Source organism: Asterias rubens, chromosome 14 (assembly GCF_902459465.1).
Source record: "Asterias rubens chromosome 14, eAstRub1.3, whole genome shotgun sequence".
Taxonomy (NCBI): Eukaryota; Metazoa; Echinodermata; class Asteroidea; order Forcipulatida; family Asteriidae; genus Asterias; species Asterias rubens.
In genome coordinates this window covers 1342474-1364303 of record NC_047075.1, presented here as the reverse complement: position 1 = coordinate 1364303, position 21830 = coordinate 1342474, and the positions used below count along the sequence as shown (strand labels likewise).

The following is a 21830-nucleotide window of genomic DNA, read 5'->3' as shown; positions in this document are numbered from 1 at the left end:
CTTTTTAATTTATGTTTTAATTTGACGTTTACTTGTACGTAATGTCTAAAAAATCTACAACAATCTGTTGTTAATTTGTAATAATTGGAGATCCATTCTCCATAAAAGGTGACGATGGGAAAAAAACACAACTGGGTGAACAAACTATTTTGATGTACCGATGAACAGTTCGGCGACAGCTTACACGGTACGAAAACAGATAAAGCTCTCAATGGATTCGAATGATGTTCTTCTCTGAGAGGCAAAGTCGACCCAAGCGGTTTGCATCGCAGACGAGTTGTGATATCTCCTATTTTATGTTTCGCAACCAAGCTCGCGTCTGGTTTAGCCTGCTGAAATGCGCACACTTTGATTGGCTAACACCAACAATGAATCATGAATAAACATGAACACAAACTGCCGTCTAACCAATCACATTGCAACTAGTTTCTGCAATGGCGTTATAGACCAATCAGAGCCACGAACGATACGTGTTTGGTATTCTCTCTGGATTGACGATGAGAAATAATCTTCACAAATTTAGCCTTCAAAAAATAATACTACTCCCCACGAGTAAGACAAATCTGTAAGCCATCGACAAAGGCAAGAGACTGGTAAACAGGATACGTTGTCAAGGTAACGCCTTCACAAACTTTTTCCATCGATACAAACTGAGGCAAAATACAAACGATACAAAATTAAAGTCACGTCACTTCATATTGGTATTGATATCTTGCACGATACAGGCAAGGTTACTCCAGAAATAAATCTGCAAAATAAGACCAATAATATTACTCCAGAAAAAAAAGTCTATTCAAGTACCAGTTTCTGAGTAGTGACGTCAGCCGTGTATTGGGTCAGCCACAGAAGTAGCCGGCATAATTATGTGAAGTGACGTAATGGCAATAATTATGCGCAATATTGGGTGCGTTCGTTTAGCTTCCCTGGGTCTACCCCGCGTTGCCCACTCGGGTGAACCCAAGAGCTAAACGAACGACCACTCACCGCTCTCGTAGTGACGTCGTTTACCTGCGGACAGCCCCCAAGTGACCCACTCCACAAGCAGGACACTGGGGGCTGACCTGGGTGAGCCCCTAGAATGACGTCAAGAGCTATTCGCACGTACCGGGGCAGACCGGGGATGACCCAGGGAAGCTAAACGAACGCACCCATTGTGGGACAAAATCTCAGGGGGGGGGGGGCGGGGGCAGAATCAAAGCTTCAGAAGTTTGCTTCAGAATCACCCGAGATTTAAAGTGGTGTTTTCTGTGTCAGTGACGCTTATTATAAGCATAGAGTAAGCCTTACTCTATGTTATAAGTTAGCTCAAACTACTTACTCGTTATGTATTACCACAATACTCCCGCCCCTCGTTTTCCCTTAAAGCTAAACAGCGCCCTCAAACACTATGGTGTCGTGAGCTGGGTACAAATCCCATTGATCCTTTAAAATTGCCATTTTAATGGTTTAAAATGATAATTATTTTTGCTACAGAGGCATATGAAAGTAAGAAAATTTTGAATTACTAATCAATTAGTAGCTTACATTTCTTCATTAAAAAAATTTGTACTTAATTGCACCATAGAGCAATGTTTGCACCCATGCACCCATCAAAGCATTTTGTTCACACCTTTTTATCTCGTGGGAAACTAATCCAGTATCTCTCCCGTATCAGTCTATACGTTGCGAACGCTGAAGCACAGTGGGTTTCGAATACAATTTCTCATTCATAAATCGACTGTGGATAACACCCAGTCAGGTACCTAGACGTTCACAGCGTAAACCGAACGGCACCGGTGAGATGGATATGGAAGTTCAGACTATTCCACTGTCTTCACTGACAATCTCGTGTGTCGTGCAAAGTGCGGAGCCAAACCAACCACAGGGGAAAGCCCAGTGTCGAAATGTCTATTTTTTGTCAAATTTCACCACGGATAAGTAGATTTTGATGATTGTATGACATTATTTAATAGGCTAGTAGCGTTTTTTTTTTAATGATATATATTGTTTAGTCGTTCGGAAACGAGTTACGAAGAGGAGAAAAAATGGCGAGTCGTAGCCATCCACCGCCACCCCCGCCTGGCGGTCCTGGCGGTCCGCACGGCGGCCCGGGACGAGAGCGCTCAATGAGGTAAAATTTTAAAAGCTTTCGTAGTTAATTTTAGTGAACGTTTTTGTAAAATGCTACACAAAATGTATCAATTGTTACTGAAACATGTTCAGTCAAAATATTTTGCTGTGCAAAGTAGTGGCTGGACATGCTGGACGAAATCTGTAGTGTTATTTTTTCATGGTTGGTGAATGGTGGATGTGAATGATGATCACATGACTTACTACTCATTATGTTATGTGTCACTTTATAAAAGCTAATAATATGATGGTGTAATTAATTTTTTATTTTAAATGTAGAGTCGAAATGTTAAAAAAAAATTAAAATTTACGTCTTTTGTGTTCAATTACAACTGTATTTTAAATTTAATTTAATAACTTGGTAAGAAATTAGACCCAGTAACTGGGCGCTGTATTCCATTTTCGAAATTTTGACATTGTGACAGAAAATACAGCGCCCCAGTTACTGGGTCTATAAAGAAATTTAGTCAGAGATACTCCTTTTTGAAGAATTGAACTATAACTTTTAAAGGGTACATTCCACTGTCTTCCTGAACAGGTGATGAACGATAGCGGAACGAACCTCATACATGTAGTTCTAGGAGCACTTTGCCCATACACCCTCTTAATAATAGTTCACTGATCGACAAAGATGACACCTGACTGTAGCTATCTGAAATTTTCCCAATTGCGTCGTCTATCCTCCAACCTCCCCCCCCTAAAAAATTAAAATACAAAAACAACAACAGCAAACAAACAAATCCGTCAATCCCACACCTGTACGTCCAAACCTGACCTTCCTCTTGGTTCAATGAGGCGAATGGTATGGCAGCCGACAGTACCATGAGTTAGGCCTATATGAATGAATGCAATTAGACATTGTGTTGTCAGTGTGACAGTGTTATGTAACAGTCTGCTCTATCAATTGATTTCAGCCAGTGTTAATTAACAGGGTCCAATTTCAGCTGCTTAATGGTAAGCAAATTTTTGTGCTTACTGTAGCAGAAAAAAAATGTTAAGGTGTATTTCACAGGTTAGGAAGAAAATTAGGCGGCCATCTTGCGCGTTCACCATGGATTTGTACTATTGCGTCAATCATTTTTATGCAGTAAGCACTGTATGTAAGGTTAGCATTCCTTGCTGTGTGCTTACGGTTAACAGCGCTATGAAATGATTAGTACTACATCTTTTGTTATTGATTGAAGTTCAATTTAATAGCGCAGCTTAACGGTTAGCAAATTTTTGTGCTTACTAGCAGGACAATTTGCTTAAAAGCATTGAAGCGTATTTCACAGGTAAGAAAGAGAATTAGTCGGCCATCACGGTGTTCATCGTGGATTACATTGCTGCATAAACGCCATTCATTTTCGTGTGCTAAGCGTTAACGGTTTAGCCATTGTATGAAATGGAAATCGTATAGTAAGCACAAAATCAGCCGCTAAGCAGCGCTATGAAAACTGGGCCCTGAGAGAGAATGGAAGCTCCATCCCTCTTATATAGCTAGCAGTGCTGGAACCCATTCAGATATGTTGCAGTGACTGCAGCCAAGATAGTCTTTAGCCCCTTTCACACAAGAGCAATTTAGCAAGGGTCCCTTGCTAAAATGTAGCATGTTGTAAAATTGTACAAATAACATACATCGTGTGAAAGGATAATTGTTTCTATTGTCCAAATTCTCTTGCAAGATCTTGTCAAGCATCGCTACATTTTACAACCATGCTAAAATTAAGCAAGGGTCCCGTGAATAGCACTTTTCATGCATGCACGTTTCATCAATGATGGCGGTCAATGTATGGGGTCTGTACACTCAGTTATTCCAACAATTCCTGTTTGGAAGGATTATCTAAAAAGTCAACATTGAAGTTTTGAAAACTAAATTTGTTCTTATCAAGATTGAACGAATCTTGAACTACTACATGTACTGTATACATGTAGCCAATGATGAAGGCATAGTATCCATCAATTAGTTGATAGATAAAACAAGTAAGGCAGTGCTGCACTTAAAGGCACTGGACACTATTGGTAATTGTCAAAGACCAGTCTTCTCACTTGCTGTATCTCAACATATGCACAAACTAACAAACCTGTGAAAATTTGAGCCTATTTGGTCGTCGAAGTTGCGAGAAAATAATTAAAGAAGAAAAACCCTTGTCACACGAAGTTGTGTGCGTTTAGATTTGATTTCGAGAACTCAAATTCTAAATCTGAGGTCTTGAAATCAAATTCTTGGAAAATTACGTCTTTCTCAAAAAACTATGGCACTTGAGAGGGAGCCGTTTTTCACAATGTTTTATACCATCAATCTCTCCCCATAAGCCTTTTTGAGGTATGGCGGACACAATGCTACAACAATGTAAAGTTGTGGTAAATTTGTGCATATTGACCATAGAAATAGAACGTATGTTATTCAGTGAAGTGCGCATTTTAGGCGACGCAGCATTTACACGTAAATCTAATAACCACCAACATGGTGAGCGTGGCATCAGTCGCTGCGTGTGATGCGCGCGTATCATGCCGTGCGCGTATTATGCCGCCATACCTCAAAAAGGATTATTACTCGTCACCAAGTAAGGTTTTATGCTAATAATTATTTTGAGTAATTACCAATAGTGTCCACTGCCTTTAAAGTGGAAGTTATACAATCATTGGCACTACAAACTGTTGGTTTAGAAGCCTACACGGGTATGTAAAAATTAGATTAGTTTTTATCCCCAATAATTTAAATCTGAGAGCATTACAGCTTCTCAGATTAGTTAGGCCTATAACTCTGATTACAGATTATTCTTCCTGCTTGGGCATTTGTAACCGCCCTGGATGTTGGCGATCATTATACAATTGCACGCTGTGACGGGGTCCATGGCGTTTTGTACACCCCCGAGGGGGTATCAAACCCATGGACCCCAGTCACAGCGTGCATTAATTGTTTTGTTATACCTTTGTTTAACTGTTATTCCTCTTCTCGAAGTTCTGTTGTCATCGTCAAACATTATTACGACGAACTATTCATTGTTTAAGCAGACGAACAAGAAACAATTCCCTCGAACCCGCGTTTAATTAGTACACAGCGCTGGAAATCGACCAATGCTGGGAACGCATCAAGGTGATGTACACCGGTGTACATCACTTTTCATGTTACCCGACCAGCCGAGCCATGTTTCATGCGTTTTTGTTGCGCGTCACGTGATTGATCCTCGAGCAATCAAACTTCACAGTTTGTTACTGAGGTATAACAAGTCAAATTGGACCACCCTTTAAAATGAAATGTTCACATGTTACATGTAGTTGTCATTGTTTATGAATCTACATTCACATATTGATCCCCTAACACGCGCGTCACACGTGGCGAATGATGCCACGCTCACCATGTTGGTGGGCAAGTTAGGTTTACGTGTATTAATGCCGCGTCGCCTAAAATGCGCACTTCACTGCATAACGCACAGCATACTCTATGCATAGAGTTATATATGAAAACGCACAGTGAAATTGCCCACCAGTATGGCGCATTCAAGATTTTTCTGATGATGACGTCAGGTGAATTGGTCAATAGGAGTAAAACAAATGAATGGTTAAAAAAAAAACCTGTGTACGTTGAATATAAAAAACTGCAGAAGCTTTCTTAGCAACAACCACTTCATCAGATGTAATTAATGCTTCAAAAGCTCAATGCAGTTTATGTTATTAGATAGTATTTCAAGTGCTACATGTACCACTACCTTCCTTGTTTTCCCGTTGTCAGGATTAAACAAAAGGACACCGTTTAATCTGTTTGCATAAAAGATATGAAAGAAATGAAACTACATAACTTAGAAATTCAAGAGGCAACCATGTTTCCACCGACACACATCATGCACGGTACCTCATGCACATGTACATGTGGGTTTGTGTACAAAACCAATAGGGATTGCTTCAATACACAGATTCCAGAGGGTACAATAGGGTAGGTGTCCTCTAACGTTGGTCAAACACTACTGCATGCATTGTGTAGTTTATAGTTAGTGTATGACACACTACCGTATGGATCCAGTTTGTTGGGTCCTGCTCCATATATTGTTCTATTATTCCCCTTTTTAAAGAATCTCCTTGCGGGGTCCAAGTTTGACAATTAATTCCTTGGTACATTGTTCCATTGTGTAAAAAAACGTTCATAAATACCCCAGACAGTTTCTCTACTCCTATTGGTGGAGAGCGCGTCACGTGGGTGTGCATAAACCTTTTGTTAATGACCGGTAAAAAGTGTTAATTCATGGACGTGACACGCGACCTTGCACCTGTTCTTATAAGACAGTTTCTTCATTCCTATTGGTCGAGAGCAACGGCTGAAACAGTTGTGCCACATCACGCGATACGCGGGACGCCCTCAGCATTCCCTTATAAGGAGTTGTTTATGCGAGGGCAGCGGAGGGCTCTACCATTTCATAGCTGGAGGGGTGTTGGTTTGAAAGAAATCATTTAACAATTATAATTTTTTGCATTTATTTTACTTTTTGACCAACAAGTGATGATGTTTTTGACCGAAAAGGTATTTATGAATGGGAATCAAAGTGTGTTGAATCGGTTTTCAACTAGTGGTTTAAACCCGCCGAGGCCTGGTTCTTTATAATTTACCTCGACTTCGTCTAGGTAAATTATCAAGAACCAGGCCTCGTTGGGATTAAACCACTAGTTGAAAACCTCTTCACCACTGCACACATTGATTCCCTTACTTAAGAGCACTTATGTACTTGTCCTATATATGACACATTAAGAAAAAACTGACACACATTGAACTAAATACCAGCAACAAGTAGCAATCGGGAAGAGCAGCAGTAAAAGTTTACCGTTTTGTTTTGTTTAAATCAACCTTTCCAGCAGAATGTTAGGATTTTTTTCAACAACATGAACGTAGTGTTCATGATTAAAAAAAAAAAAAAAAAAATTACAATCCTTTTTTGTTATGGTACTCACAACGATGTTTTGAATGTACGAAGAGTGAAAGGGACCTGAAAAAGTGTGTGTGAGCGTCATGTCTCGTCTTTATACAGCGCTGGGCCGTATAACGTTTATATTGAAGCCTGCACTAACTGTAGGGTACTGCTTCTTATACAATGTACACCATGCGCCATACATGTTTAAAGGAACATGTTGCCTAGGATTTGTAGAGTTGGTCTTTGAAAAGCGTTTGTAACCGTTTGTTATCAAATTCATATGATGAGAAAGATATTTTAAAAGTCGAATATAATGATCCACATAAAGTATCACTCGAAATTGCGTTGTTTTCCTTTTCACCTTGTTGACAAACATGGTCGGCCATTTATGGGAGTCGATGGCTGACCGTGTTAGTTCTCAAAGTAAAAGGAAAACCACGCAATTTTGAGGCAAATGCGTGTGGATCATTGTATTCTACTTTTAAAACTTCTTTCTAACCATATGAATTTGATAACAAATGGTTTCAAACGCTTTTCAAAGACCAACTCTACCGATCCAAGGCAACGTGTTCCTTTAAGCAGGAAACTACAATTTCAAACTACAATATTAAAATTTTCCTCAATTAGCTAATTTTTATTATTATTATTATCATACCAACTAGACCACTGAGATTGCAGGGTAGCAGGCGGCAGTTTAAATCCTATGTTTTAGCAGCGAGTTTTCAAAAGAACTTGGGAAAGTATTGAGTATACAGTGCTAACACACATCGGTGTATTTGTTTCAACTAAAATTTATGATAACATCCCTGATTCCCTGTTCAACCCAAAATAATTGTTAACTGATAAATATTTATCGTAATTTCTACCATATTTTATTGCGACCTCCCGGACTAATTACTGAATATAGAGAGCTTGGTTCTCAAACCTCACTAGTCTGCCAGCCTTTTCCATTTCACCCCTTCACGCAACAATGGTTTTAGGAATAGGGCGAGTGGAAATGCAGGCATAATTTACAATATTCAACACAAACCTTTGGGAAGTCATTTGAAAGGGGAATTTAATCACAGTGTCGCTATTAATGCATTTGAACCATCTGCTATTCAGTCATCCACCTGTGAATTAAATATGAAGTCGCTCTCTCGGTAAGATATTATATTCCAACTAAAAATAGGGTCATTGTTTTGGGGGTTTTTTTCGTCAAAGAAATGCAGATTTCTAGTCAAAACTGCAACAAAAGTCGCCTGCGAAAGTTTCAGCTGAAGAGAGTGTTTACTTTGTGACTGAGAAAACAGCAAAGACTAAAAGAGCTGACGTGGTATTTTGAATCAATGGGTGCGTTCGATAAGCTTCCCTGGGTCGACCCCGGTCTGCCCCGGAATGTTCGAATGGCTGTCCAGGGGCTCACCCGGGTCGCCCCCAAGTCCACTGCTTGTGGAGTCACTGGAGTGGGTCTCTTGTCAGGGGCTCACCCGAGTGACCACCCAGGGTCGACCCAGGGAAGCTAATCGAACGCACCCAATTTATGTGTAGTGGTGCAAAATGGAGCTCCGACAACAACTCTAGCTGCAGCATTCACGAACAGACAACCTTGAGAAATATGAGTAACGATTATGTGCAAACCGTTTCTTAGATTCAAATGTTATGGGGTGAAAAATATTATGCAATTCATGTATAGGTGAAAGCGAGCACCAACCGCATCTCTAGCTGCAGCATTCACGAACGGACACCAACTCTCAGAAATTTGAGAACTGATTAGGTGTGAGCCGTTTCTTAGATTCAAATGTTATGGGGTGAAAAATGATCTAATTCATGTAAACATGTAGGTGAAAGCGAGTACCAACCGCATCTCTAGCTGCAGCATTGGCGAACAGATACCAGCCGCGAACGGACACCAGCCCTTGAAAATCTGAGAAACAATTTTGTGTGAGTCGTTTCTTAGATTTGAATGTTTCGGGGGGAAAATTATCCAATCAATGTTTAGTGACTGAGTGCTGTGAAAGCGAGTACAACACTGTCGGACACCAACACTCGTTAATTTTCGCTGTTTTCTTTTGATTTTGTCTTTTCAGCACATCAGGGGAGTCTTTATACGTAACCCTGGGAATAGAAAAGGGTGCAGATACAGACGCTATAAAGAAAGCATACAGAAAGGTAAGGCAACGAACAAGGAGTTCGTGTGTCTGGGTGGTCAAATGTATACCTCACCATGCAATGCCTTAAGTCCCATACCTCATTATGTAATATAGCTTTGTGAAAAAATGTTGACTGTGTATGTGATAACTATCTTACACGTTTTGTTTACGTTTGTATTTCAGCTTGCGTTAAAGTATCACCCGGACAAAAACAGAGATGATCCATCGGCAGAGGAAAAGGTTTGTTCACTTAGAGTTTGTTTAAATGTGTTTCAACAAAAAAGTTCTATATTTTAGACTCGGATTTGACCCAATTGAGTACAGTACAACAGGCCTGATGATACGTCACGGAGGCAACAAAGTGTTTGCCTCCATGCCCCCTGATCATTTGCCTTGGTGCCCTTAAAATGTATCAGTAGAAATCTACAACTCCGTCATGGGGTGCCCTTTACGGTACGAAGGAGAAAAATCCTTGGGGCTCTTTCAAAAACAAAGCATACAAGCCTGGGCCCAATTAACAACTCTGCTTACCTCCGAATTTTGCGCTTTTGGTCACGATTCTCCGCTTACGAGCAAGCGCCAAATTCCTGCGCTAGCCTTATCGTAGAATGCCTAGTTACGTGGAGTACGCACGCGCAGAAGCCAGAATTCGCCGCTAACCCGTAAAAAATGCTTGCCGTAAGCACAGAATTCCTTGGTTCTGTAAGCGCCAATTCTGTGCTTACGGTAAGCAGAGCCATGAAATTTGGCCCTGGTACAATCCTTACTTATAGTTCATCTTTGTTTATTTTTACTGCAGTTTAAGGAGATCAACAAAGCTAACAAAGTCCTCAGCGATGAGAAGAAACGACAGATATACGACGACTACGGATCGGTGGGTCTGTACATTGCAGAACAGATCGGGGAGGACAACGTTGATTTGTACTTCTTAGTCAACAGCAAATGTTTCAGGGTATGTTTTTTTTTTGTTTTTTTTTAAAGACACTGGACACTTGTCAAACAAAGTTGTGCGCCTTCAAATGCTTGATTTCGAGACCTCAAATTCTAAACTTGAGGTCTCAAAATCAAATTCGTCAAAAATTACTTCTTTCTCAAAAACTACTTTACTTCAGAGGGAGCAGTTTCTCACAATGTTTTATACTATCAACCTCTCCCTGTTACTCGTCACCAAGTAAGCTTTTATGCTAATATTTTTTTGGAGTAATGACCAATAGTGTCCACTGCCTTTAAAGGGTCTATGGAACTTTTGTAGGACAAAAACAAAAATGTCCACAGATTTACACTGAACTTACACAGTTTGAAGATAATGATGGTAGAAAGCTTCCCTGAAAATGTTACGTGCTGAGGTGCTGTAGTTTTTGGGAAATGAGTAAAACAATGTCATGAACATAGTCTCATGAGACGAAAATTACTGTAATCATTTACAAACGTATTTCCATGACATTTTTTTACTCATTTCTCAAAAACTACAGCACCTCAGGAAGTAATATTTGAAGGGAAGCTTTCCACTATCATTATCTTCAAACACTGTTTATAAGTTTAATGTAAATCTATGGACATTTTGAAAAAGTACCCAAATCCTTTAAGTAGAGCGTCTATAAATGCCGATAATTTTTACTATAAAAATTCACTCAGGGATATAACTCTGGTGGGACTCGAGCCTAAGAACTTTGCCATGTTAGATTAGATGTCTGACACTATTTACATTTTTATCATTACAGGTATGCTGCGGTGTCTGCTTCTTCTTGTCCTGCTGCTGTTTCTGCTTCTGCTGCTGCCTGTGCTGCTGCTGCTGCTGCGGGAAGTGCGCTCCAAAAGAAGAAGAATACAGCGAAGAAGATATTGATGAGATTCTACGAGGGGCTCAAGAAGATGAAGATGAGGCGGCGCTAAGGGACAGTGAGGTTCCGATCACGCTGCAGCCCGGCGCCGACGAATCGGCGCAGCTTAAAGGTTCTAATCTGCCGGAGGTGACGCCTCCACATCAAGCAATACCGATGCCTGCCCCGCCCATGTCGACGACACCCGAGGCCACAGAGAAAACGAGTCTGAAGTCGGCTGAGGTTCTGAATACTAGTTATATGGTCGAGAGGGAGTAGATGGTTTCTGTTAGATGCCATCTTTACGGGCGTTGTGGGTTTCAGCTTAAGTCACAATTTGTGTCGCATTCGCAGGAAGTATGAACCGGCTTTAAGGCTAGTCCTAAGCTAGGGCGAGTTACTCGTCCTAACTCGAGACTAGTCTTAAATTTTTTTTTTAATCCACCCCTGGTACTTGGTAATCCTGTTGCATGATCAAAGGAGTGCCAATACTAATAGGTCCACGTTTCAAAGGTAAAATGGAAGGACTGTATTATATAATTACCAGAGTACTCTGTTTGAAACATTAAGACATGATCGTCTTAATTTCATCGGAATTGTACTCGAGTCGTAAACAAATGACGACCAATATGTTCCCGACGGTCTTAGCTAAAGTCAAGCGTCATTTTTGTTGGTGTCATCGCAGGGTCGACCCGAGGGCAGCTTTTATCTCTTCCCTGGTTCCTTCTCAGAACCAGCACTTCTTCCAATAATAGATTTGAGGGTTGGTACTCTGTAAAGCTGCTCAGGGGCATGTTTTGACAAACCTGACCAGAAACAAGTATCTGACATAAACTGGGCCCGATTTTGTGGTTAAGCAGGAAATAATTGCTGAAAATGTTTCTGTTCATAAAAAATAAGCAGGATACCAGTCTCAGATTGTACTTTTGGCCCTGGCTGGTTACCAGAAAGAGTTTATCGCTTGGGAATTAATCTTTGCAACATATACAGCCTTTATTTTATTTTTCAACTAATGAGCTTAGTCTTTGTTATTTTATCAATATTATTAGATTTGTGTGCTTCAGGCTTTTTTATTTTAAAAAGAAATTAATTGGACATTAAGTTTGTGGAATCTGCCTTCTTGAAACCAAGTTAACAACTCTGTTGGCCGGTTTAGTTGCGCAACCGTGGTTGAGCCAAACACGCAGAAAAGCTTTACTGTTGACCTAAGCTCAAGCATGTCATAGGTCATGGTCATTGAAACGCGTCTAAGATCCTGCTTCCTACACCACTCAAAGCTTCCAAATTTACTTAACTTAACAACATTCACTGTAAAAAAAAAATTGAATTTAAGCACAAATTAAAAAAAATTGCGGGAGCAGATCAGACTTTTCATGTACATGTTGAAATTCCTGAAGAAATTGTGAATAGGTGTATGTTTTTTTCTTTTTCAATATCTAAATAATTAAGCAAGTACTAACTATCTGTTTAAAACTAAACTAATATTGGCTTAATGAGAAAAGTGTATAAACAATATTTTATAGGAGATAATTTATTGTTTTGTGAGGTTTAGGGTCGGGGTTGAGAGAGCGTTTTCTGTAATGAAGGGGTTAGTTTAACCAAAGACCCGGGCCCAAATTTATGGCTCTGCTTACCATAGGCAAAGAATGGGCGCTTATGGAAGCAGGGAATTCCGCGCTTACGTCAAGCGTATTTTATGGGTTAGCAGGAAATTTTTGCTTGTGCATGTGCATACTCTACATTACTAGGTATTCTACGCTTACACAGCTAGCACAGACAGTCAGTGCTTGCACAGTAAGCAGAGAATGGTGATCGTAAGCGCAGAATTCGATGGTAAGCAGAGCCATAAAATTGGGCCGAGTATACGTAAAGTGCGTTAGGTGTATAGTAATGCTGCCCTAAGCCTCTTTGTCAAGGCCTTTGTGGCAGAAACAGTGGAGCAAACACCAATGAAGCTGTCATTGAGAATGACTGCTTCAGGGCAAGTTGAAAGGTCTTTTGTTCCTGGAATTGTGAATATTCAATTTTAAACATGATGCAAGTACTAGGCTCGAATACAAAGTACTTTACCGAGAATGAAAATTTAGTTTTGTGTTCAGAAATTTGGAAACTATGTTAACATGCTACATTGGAAGAGTTCATATTTGGACTTGACCTTTACTTTGACCTCTTTGTGTGAATAGAAGGAGGTCGAACCTTGTGGCCGCTATGGTCTCTACATGGTTGAAGTGCTGAAATTCGAGCTCTCATGGAGCTTTTGAGAACAGAATTCTCGAAGCCAGAGAACATCAAAGATCATAACTTCTTTTTGTCCTTAGTGCCAGAGAAGTAGATCCAAGACCTTTTTTCATATCTTTATTATGTTAACAAGTTCTGCGTTTTAGCTTAGAAGTAAATATCCTCATATAAAAATCTCTAGAAACGTATTTTTGTTAATAATTCAAAGAGGTTTACGGTAACACCATGTGAAAACCTCTTTTAAGAAGTGTTGTTTCTGAAAAGAACCGGTGGTCAATGACTCAACATCTCGATCATTATTTGATCCTGAAGACGGTTAGAGTATACTGATAGAAACTTTGAGTTGTTAAAGAAAGTGGACACTATTGGTAATTACTCAAATTAATTATTAGCATAAAACCTTTCTTGGTGTCGATTAATGGGGACAGGTTGATGGTATAAAACATTGTGAGAAAACGGCTCCTTCTGAAGTGCCAGTTTTCGAGAAAGAACTAATTTTCCACGAATTTGATTTTGAGACCTCAGATTTAGAACTTGAGGTCTCGAAATCAACCATCTAAACGCACACAACTTTGTGTGACAATGTTGTTTTTTTTCTTTTCATTATTATCTCGCAACTTCGATTACCGATTGAGCTCAAATGTTCACAGGTTTGTTATTTTATGCATATGTTGAGATACACCAAGTGTGAAGGCTAGTCTTTGACAATTACCAATAGCGTCCACTGCCTTTAAACACTGGTTCTTTTCAGAACCAACACTTTTCAAAAAGAGATATCCACATGGTGTTACCGCAAATCTTTCGTAGAAATACTTCCACCATGCAAAGTTTCAATTTCTACAAGTAATTTTGTTGTTTTTACCAAGGCATACATTTTCAGCAATAATGCTTCTCCATTTTTATCAGATATATATGACCGATCTTTCACTGTTTGTGTTTTAAGTACATTGTAGTATGACAAATAGTGCCTTATCCCAACTTAGATATTTAGGCACATATGAATCAATCTCAAATGTGGTTTAAAGGAACACGTTGCCTTGGATCGGTCGAGTTGGTCTTTGAAAAGCGTTTGTAACCGTTTGTTATAAAATGCATATGGGTAGAAAGATGTTGTAAAAGTAGATACAATGATCTACATAAACATGCCTCTAAATTGCACGGTTTTCCTTATACGGTTACCTCGTTGACTAACATGGTCGGCCATTTATGGGAGCCAAGTTTTTGACTTCCATAAATGGCCGACTGTGTTAGTTCGCAAAGTAAAAGAAAAACCATGCAATTTCGAAGCAAACTTGTGTGGGTCATTGTATTCTACTTTTAAATAATTTTTCCAACCCTATGCATTTTATAACAAACGGTTACAAAAGCTTTTTATAGACCAACTCGTCCGATCCAGGGCAACATGTTCCATTAAGGGTTAGACTTCAGGACTTGCAATCACAAAATTATAGGTTTGAATCCTACCAAGCTTACTGTGGTTCAGTGGTTAGACTGCAGGACTTTTAATCAAAAGGTTATAGGTTCGAATCCTACCAAGCTAACTGTGGTTCAGTGGTTAGACTGCAGGACTTGCAATCACAAGGTTGTGGGTTCAAATCCTACCGAGCAAACTGTGGTTCAATGGCTAGACTGCAGGACTTGCAATCACAAGGTTGTGGGTTCAAATCCTACCAAGCTAACTGTAGTTCAGTGGTTAGACTGCAGGACTTGCAATCACAAGGTTGTGGGTTCAAATCCTACCAAACTATTAACTGTGGTTCAGTGGTTAGACTGCAGGACTTGCAATCACAAGGTTGTGTGTTCGAACCCTACCAAGCTAACCGCTGATTTCACAATGACTATAATAAGTATTGTCGTTCACTCACTAAATCACTTATTCTTGATTTGTGCAATTCATAATCATAGACGTTAAACCAATGTTTGTATGAGAGAGATTGGTTGTTGCAAGCTTGGCATTTGATCCCGCTGTGGGATAGTGCCGAGTTCCCTTCACGGAAAGATCATCTAAACAATCAAACAAACAAACAAACCAACCAACCTTGGCTTTATTTCACTAAGCACAAAGGTTTGTCTTATACGAGCTCGATCGAAAACAAAATCTTTGCTGAAACTCATTATGCATCGACGCGAACTTGGGCCCGATTTCACAAAGCCACTAAGCACAAAAAAGTGCTTAGCATGAAATTTCTTCCTTGATAAAAACAGGATTACCAACCAAAATTCAATTTCTGGCATATTGCCTGTAACCCGTATTCAGCTGTTGTTTGCTCTTGCTGAAAATCATGTAGAAATTTGGTTGGTAAACCTGTTTTTATCAAGAGAAGAAATTTCATGCTAAGCAAATGTTTGTGCTGAGCAGCTCTATGAAATTGGGCCCTGGGGAAAATGAGATGATATGACTGAAGTCGTCTCGACTTTTAATTATAAGCTAACGGAACCTAGTATTCTGTTGAATCTTGTAGAGTTTATGAGTTGTACAATTTTTTTTTACCCCACCCAGAATATAACAAAATCGATTGATTTTGGGAAAATATTATTGGATTTATATCTTGTTGGTTATTGATTGGTTATTGGCGATGTAATATATTGATTTCTAAATAACCCTATTGCAATCAATCAACACACTTAATTTGAAAATAATCAATAATTTAATTCTATCAACTTTTAATCAATGTATAAAATATTTCATTCCGTGTTATCCATTCATAGACAGGTTAGAGGGAATATTAAACAATCGATAATATTGATGAAAAATCAGGTGGTTATTTATTAGGAGAGACTTGAGGGCAGAGGTCATTTGGGTCAATCTTGGGCCCAATTTCATAGCGCTGCTTTTAAGCCATCACAACTAATATATAAATAAAAAACTTGTGAAAATTTAGGCTCATTTGGTCCTCGGAGTCGGGAGAAAATAACGGGTAAAAACACCCATGTTTCCGCCAATTCGCCGTGTCATGACATGTGTTTAAAATAAATCCGTAATTCTCAATATCGAGAATTGATATTGTTTTAATGTTTTCTCAAAAACTAAAGCATTTCATGTAATAATATTTCAAGAGAAGTCTTTCACCATTACCTTCTGTAAACCCTGTAAGTTATTTGTAAATCTGTGAACTTGAAAAAAAAAAAAACTTAAAAAAACTCTGTTCCGAAAGTGTCCAATGGCTTTAAGGGACAAGTTGCCTTGGATCGTTCGAGTTGGTCTATAAAAAGCGTTTGAAACCGTTTGTTATGAAATGCATATATGGTTAGAAAGATGTAGAAAGATGTTTTAAAAGTAGAATATATTGATCATTGCAAATATTTTCCTTTTACGTTGTGAACTAACGGCACGCTGTCTAGTGGAGCCAATTTTTTGACTCCAGAAAATGGCCGACCGTCTAAGTTCGCAAAGTGAGCTGGCATTTCTAATTTGTACAGGAAGCTTATTTCACATTTAAGGGCCATTTACGGAGACTAGCGAGCTACGAGACTGCTCATTCTTGTTCTAAGATATTGGGCCATAATGGCCAAGACAAAACATAACTTTTAATTCTTTGGTATACATCTTATATCAGCCACAATATGGTCTACATGAGGCGCGTAGGATTTCACATGTTCAATATGAGTCACCTCTGTTGTCCATTGCCCACCGTGAACGACGACTAATATTCCTTGTACTTTCCTCGCAGTAGCCTCCCCCCAAGTCTTCCAGGTTTCTTTTGCAGTGAGTTCTGTACATCCCTCTACAGCGGATCTTACTGGTGAAGATTTGGTTCTCTCTGCTGATGCTTCAGTTCCCTCTGGTGATGTTTTGGACATCTCTGGTGACATTTTGGTTCTTTCAATATTTTGTTGTTTTGACATTTCATCTCCACCAGTTGTGCGCTTAAAAGAATTTCTCTCTGCTCCAACACTCTGATGTTGGATATCTGTTTTTGTTTTTGCAGTTAAGGTCGAATTTAATTCTAATCTCTGGTTGTCTTTCGCTATGTCTGATGACAGTGTACAAGATTCTCCTAGTCTTGAGTTTGCACTTCCTTCCACAACATTTGTGCTACATTCAGAAACCTGAGATTCATCAGCCGTTCCCAATCCAGCAGGGTTAGTTCTTTCCATTGGTTCACAGTTTGTCTCCATACTATCATCATCTTCGAGTGATGCATTGTCAGTTGCTGTTCTTTTACCAGAGGGAGACCCCACAGCATGTTGTGGAGGATTAGGTCCACTGTTTGTTTTCTTGGTCTGTGAATGTGATGTCACGTTGCCATGGATATGCAGCATCCCTCCTGTCTGTGGTTTGAGAGCGGCGCAGGCGACCGGCCATCCGTCCTTGGAGCTTGGGATGAGTCCGAGATTCACTCGATCAGCGACACCCTTTGGACAAACCTAGAAGAAGAAAAAATGCACATCTTTATCTTAATCAATGTATGGCTGTCGGGTTTGGCATAGCGGTATCTTTCCTCGTCTTCCATCTCTATGACCCTGGTTCAAACTCCACCGGGGGCACTATGTGGATTGGGTTTTCAGTCTCTACCTGACTGCCAGGTTTTCTCTGGTATTGTGTTGTGCTCAAGTGCACAAGTGTCCTGACCGGGGATTCAGGCTAAACACTGCTGCTGACAACACCAACGCTTGGGCTTGATGAACTATACCCGCTCAGTCAGGCCTTAAAGACTTTTCAGTCTTATTTACCAACAATTTTGCAGCTCTATCTGAGGACCCCAAAAATGGAAATCGGACTCAAGTCAAAGAATTTCTTGTCTGGTACATGTGTACAATTCTCATCACACAGCAATGTGTAAAGGGTAAAACAAAAACGACAATATTTACTTGTTTGTTGTCTCCAGCGTGTACTTGGCATCTACCCTGAACGTTGTTTAGCACCAGGTTCTTTTTGAGAGCGTCGACAGCGTCTGGGTTCCACTCACAGGCATGAACCAGCGAGGTGCCAGCGTGGACCAAATAGGGCAATGTGAAATATCCGATACCTGTATGAAACGAGAAGTAGTTAGCAGCACCCAATTTCATAAAGGTCCTTCAGCTGAGAACGATGGAAAAAATATCAACAACGAGATTTCCAAGTGTCTGCCACTCTGAACCCTAGAAGAATACCAGATGCCAGTCCATACCTATGACCTTTGACCTACCTGCATAAAGGTCAACTACAGTCTCTCCAGTACAGTCAAAGCCAGCCACTCTTATCTTTTCTGTAATGTTCCCAATGGAGAACATGCAATGTTTGACGTCATAGGTATATCTGTAAAACAAAAACAGAACTAGAATAATTAGTAGACCATTACGTCAGCACTTGGTTTGGTAACCCCAGGTCCCAGTTTCATAGAGCTGCTTAACAGCCAAATTTGTGCTTACTTTGCGAGTTTCGATTTCATGGCACTGCATATCTGTAAGCACCTGAAAAGGCACACTGACCATTCTGTTGTTTTCGATATAAAAATTAATGACATAACAATGCAATTACATGCTGGACGCACAAGTTGGCCGCTTAATTTTCTTGCTTATTCATGAAAGACGCCTGTGCTTACCAGCAAATTTTATTCTTTTCTGCGCAATGAAATTTGTCCGATACTTCTTTGAAACTGGACTATTTACCTGATGCCATTGTCTTTATGCTCTACCCATCCATCGTTGCCTAGCAACAGGTCAACCCTTGGACTCCTGTAGTCATCTGGGTTGACCCGACCTTTCCTGGCGACCCTTTGACCTCCGAGTACAGATGCCACTATGTCCCAAAGGTCATTGCAGCACTGCCATGTGGTGGAAAGAAAACTTGACTAGGGAAAAATCAGACATGAGATAGTTGAGACACAAAACTAAATCCAGACTTTTTAAAGGCACTGGTCACATTTATATTAATGCACTGGACACTATTGGAAGTTGTCAAAGACCATTCTTCTCACTTGGCGTATCTCAACGTATTCATTTAAACCCTATGAAAATTTGAACGCATTTGATCGACGAAGTTGAGAGAGAATAATGTAAGAAAAATATTTTTGTCGGACAAGTTGTGAGCTTGATTTCGAGATCCAAGCCGAGGTCTTGAAATCAATTAAAATATTTTAGTGAAAATTACTTCTTTCTGCACATTGGTCCACCAATAAAGGTTAAACTCCAACTTTAAAAGTCACAAACCTGCGGCAATAAAATAAGATCTCCATGTTTCTCCCACACATTCGGAATCTCTTTTTCTAAGTCTTCTGGAAATGGAACGGCTAACTCGTTAAACCTCTTTCTCAATTGCTTCACCAGTGTTTGATATGGAGAAACCACAAGCTGTTTTTTTGCCAGCGGGAGGGAAATCAAGGCAAGATGACATTGTATATTGTGGTATCTTCCAGATTTGAGGATATTGTCTAATGGAATTTTTATCTCCAAGGCTTTTACTTCATCATTTGTTTCTGAAACGCAAAGAAGAAAAAACATGTCATACAAGTTTTCAATCAAAACTCATTCCATCCGAAGTCGTCACTACAAACAAAGATTTTATCATCATTCACTTTACGCTAAGACCTACTCCTAGAACTATGAGGTTCATTCCGCTATGATAGCGGAACAAACCTCACTGTTCTAGCCCAAGACTATACCTGAATCGAATCGACCACTGCGCTTCCTGACATCCATTCTGCACCCGACATCAAGACATTCAAGCCAGCCTTAGAGAGCCTGAACATGGCAAACTTTGTTTCAACGGCCCACCCAAATATTTAACTGATGCGAACCCCGACCTTGACCACATCAACGACATCCTATGGGTGACTGTGATGAAGAGAAATTATCAGTTGTAGATGTAGCCTTGATTCAAGGCTGTTGGCGTAGTGTGCACTGGCCCGGTGCGTGATATGCACTGTGTTATGTATGGGGGGGGGGGGCGGGGGTGCGCTGGCGGAATTCAGCAATGGGAATGAGATTTTCCAGGTCACGGCTGACTGGAGCGCCTTGATCAAGGCTAATGTAGATGTGGGAGGAAAACCCCAAATAGGAAATCCCACAACAATCGGGTAGAGACTGACCACTATTTTCAACATGCAAGGCTTCGATCGGCGGCCTCGAACCAGAGTCACACAGGACAGACTGAAAGGCAGGGCATCTAGCCCAGGTTGGACTCCTCCGTTGCAGACAGCGCTGACGTCCTACCACGGCTAAGCATAAACCAACCTCACCTAAACAATCTCCTTCATCCATGGTGAAGAAGTGAGATGCTGATGGACTCACTGGGATAGCGACGACATTCACAAATTTCTGAAGCCTCCGAGAAGAATCCCAGATACCATCCATCTCTAAAATACGCCTGCAAAGGTAAGACAATCCGCATAATAAGTTAATGGATTAATATGGTATTTATTTTTAGAGAGAAACTATGAATTACTCCTGTAAAATGTCTCAGACACACAAGTGAACACAGATCGTGTAGAACCTTGTGGTGTGTATACAATTGATGACTGTGTGTGTACATTAAAACATATATGATAATTGTCATGGAGCAATGTGTGTACACATTTATTTGATGATGATGAACAGATGATGTCAACAAACAAACAGTCAACAACAACACAGGCAAAACCCCCCCAAAACAACAACCCACTGTGTATTGAAACGGGTGAGCTAAATTGATAGTGATATAGTAACTCACTCACTCATAATCATATTATTTAAGGAATTCAGTTTACCTCATATTCTGAGCATTCTTGATGTCAACAACGACTGCAGTTACCATCGAATTTACATCCATGGGGGTCGCCATCTTGCTTTACTTGCGCAATCACAAAGAGCGCACTCTCTCGGTGGTCGTATTTTGTAAACCTTTTGTGCAAAGAGACCCTAGACGAAAACGTATGATTTACGAATGGACGATTTACAGGGTATCAGTCTAAAAAGGAGACAGTTGAACTCCGTTGACCTCTGTAGCATGATCCGGCTCGTCCCCGGAGTGGCGGGGGTCGACCGCAAAAGACAGGTTTCCAATAGGGTAGGATACAACCCTGGGAGAAGGGTTGCTGTACCCCTGCCATGCACCAAAAGCGGTACCCACCACGCCCCAATGAAAGGTTGGTTTCTTTTACCCCAAATCAAAGTATAAAAAGTCCCTAAATTTGTTTTATTACTGTATAAAATAAAACGTGTGCTTCAAAAATTGATTTTCTAAGAAGTCAACGCATTATTCCTTTTCCAAATAATATTAATTAACACATTTTAATCGAATTATTTTGGTCTCAATTAAAATGAATTGGTACATTTTTCATAATAATAGTTATACCTGGAAGTTAATGGAGTATTGGGATATATATATTTTTTTTTAGTCTGTTTGTTTATGTGTTTGTTTGTGTGTTGTGGTGGATTTTTTTTCATTTGTTATTATGTATACTTTCTTTCGTTCTTGTCCCCTGGCCGAACGGTAAACATAATTGAAAATAATTACTTCCTCTTTTTTTATATTAAATATATTAAATATTATATATATTTCGCCAGCCAGGTTCGAACATACATGAAATAAAGAGTAAAAGTTTTGTAAAGGAAACTCTCTCCCTTTGTGGTTATCTTTTATCAGAATTTGGTGTCAACCATCCGGCCAGAGACTGAGTGACTGTCCCATCCCCCATGTACACAGCATCAACCTTTCCGAGAAGGAAGGTATTTTTAGGGTGCGATTT

The 21830-nt window shown here is 39.9% G+C and overlaps 2 protein-coding genes across 2 annotated transcripts; one reads left to right on the top strand and one right to left on the bottom strand.

Moving 5' to 3' along the window:
- Positions 1-1830: 1830 nt before the first annotated feature.
- LOC117299459 (dnaJ homolog subfamily C member 5-like) lies at positions 1831-13607 on the top strand. The gene is made up of 5 exons (XM_033782997.1): positions 1831-2110; positions 9062-9143; positions 9308-9364; positions 9924-10076; positions 10846-13607. The coding sequence occupies exons 1-5, from the start codon at positions 2025-2027 to the stop codon at positions 11221-11223; spliced, it is 756 nt and encodes a 251-aa protein (XP_033638888.1). The 5' UTR covers positions 1831-2024; the 3' UTR covers positions 11224-13607.
- A 2832-nt stretch (positions 13608-16439) lies between these two features.
- Positions 16440-20906, bottom strand: LOC117299410 (tRNA wybutosine-synthesizing protein 2 homolog). The gene is made up of 7 exons (XM_033782949.1): positions 20850-20906; positions 20343-20470; positions 19315-19580; positions 18775-18956; positions 18312-18421; positions 17995-18152; positions 16440-17550 (listed from the first exon to the last, which is right to left on the bottom strand). The coding sequence occupies exons 1-7, from the start codon at positions 20894-20896 to the stop codon at positions 16711-16713; spliced, it is 1731 nt and encodes a 576-aa protein (XP_033638840.1). The 5' UTR covers positions 20897-20906; the 3' UTR covers positions 16440-16710.
- Positions 20907-21830: the final 924 nt, after the last annotated feature.

Excerpts from the sequence above, each read along its gene's own strand:
- LOC117299459 (XM_033782997.1), top strand. The coding sequence starts at position 2,025 with ATGGCGAGTCGTAGCCATCCACCGCCACCCCCGCCTGGCGGTCCTGGC. Across the intron at positions 9,144-9,307 it reads TAAAGAAAGCATACAGAAAG|CTTGCGTTAAAGTATCACCC; the intron begins GTAAGGCAACGA and ends TTTGTATTTCAG. Across the intron at positions 9,365-9,923 it reads ATCCATCGGCAGAGGAAAAG|TTTAAGGAGATCAACAAAGC; the intron begins GTTTGTTCACTT and ends TTTTTACTGCAG.
- LOC117299410 (XM_033782949.1), bottom strand. The coding sequence starts at position 20,896 with ATGGTAACTGCAGTCGTTGTTGACATCAAGAATGCTCAGAATATGAG. Across the intron at positions 19,581-20,342 it reads GGATGAAGGAGATTGTTTAG|AAACAAATGATGAAGTAAAA; the intron begins GTGAGGTTGGTT and ends TTTGCGTTTCAG. Across the intron at positions 18,422-18,774 it reads CATAAAGACAATGGCATCAG|ATATACCTATGACGTCAAAC; the intron begins GTAAATAGTCCA and ends TTTGTTTTACAG.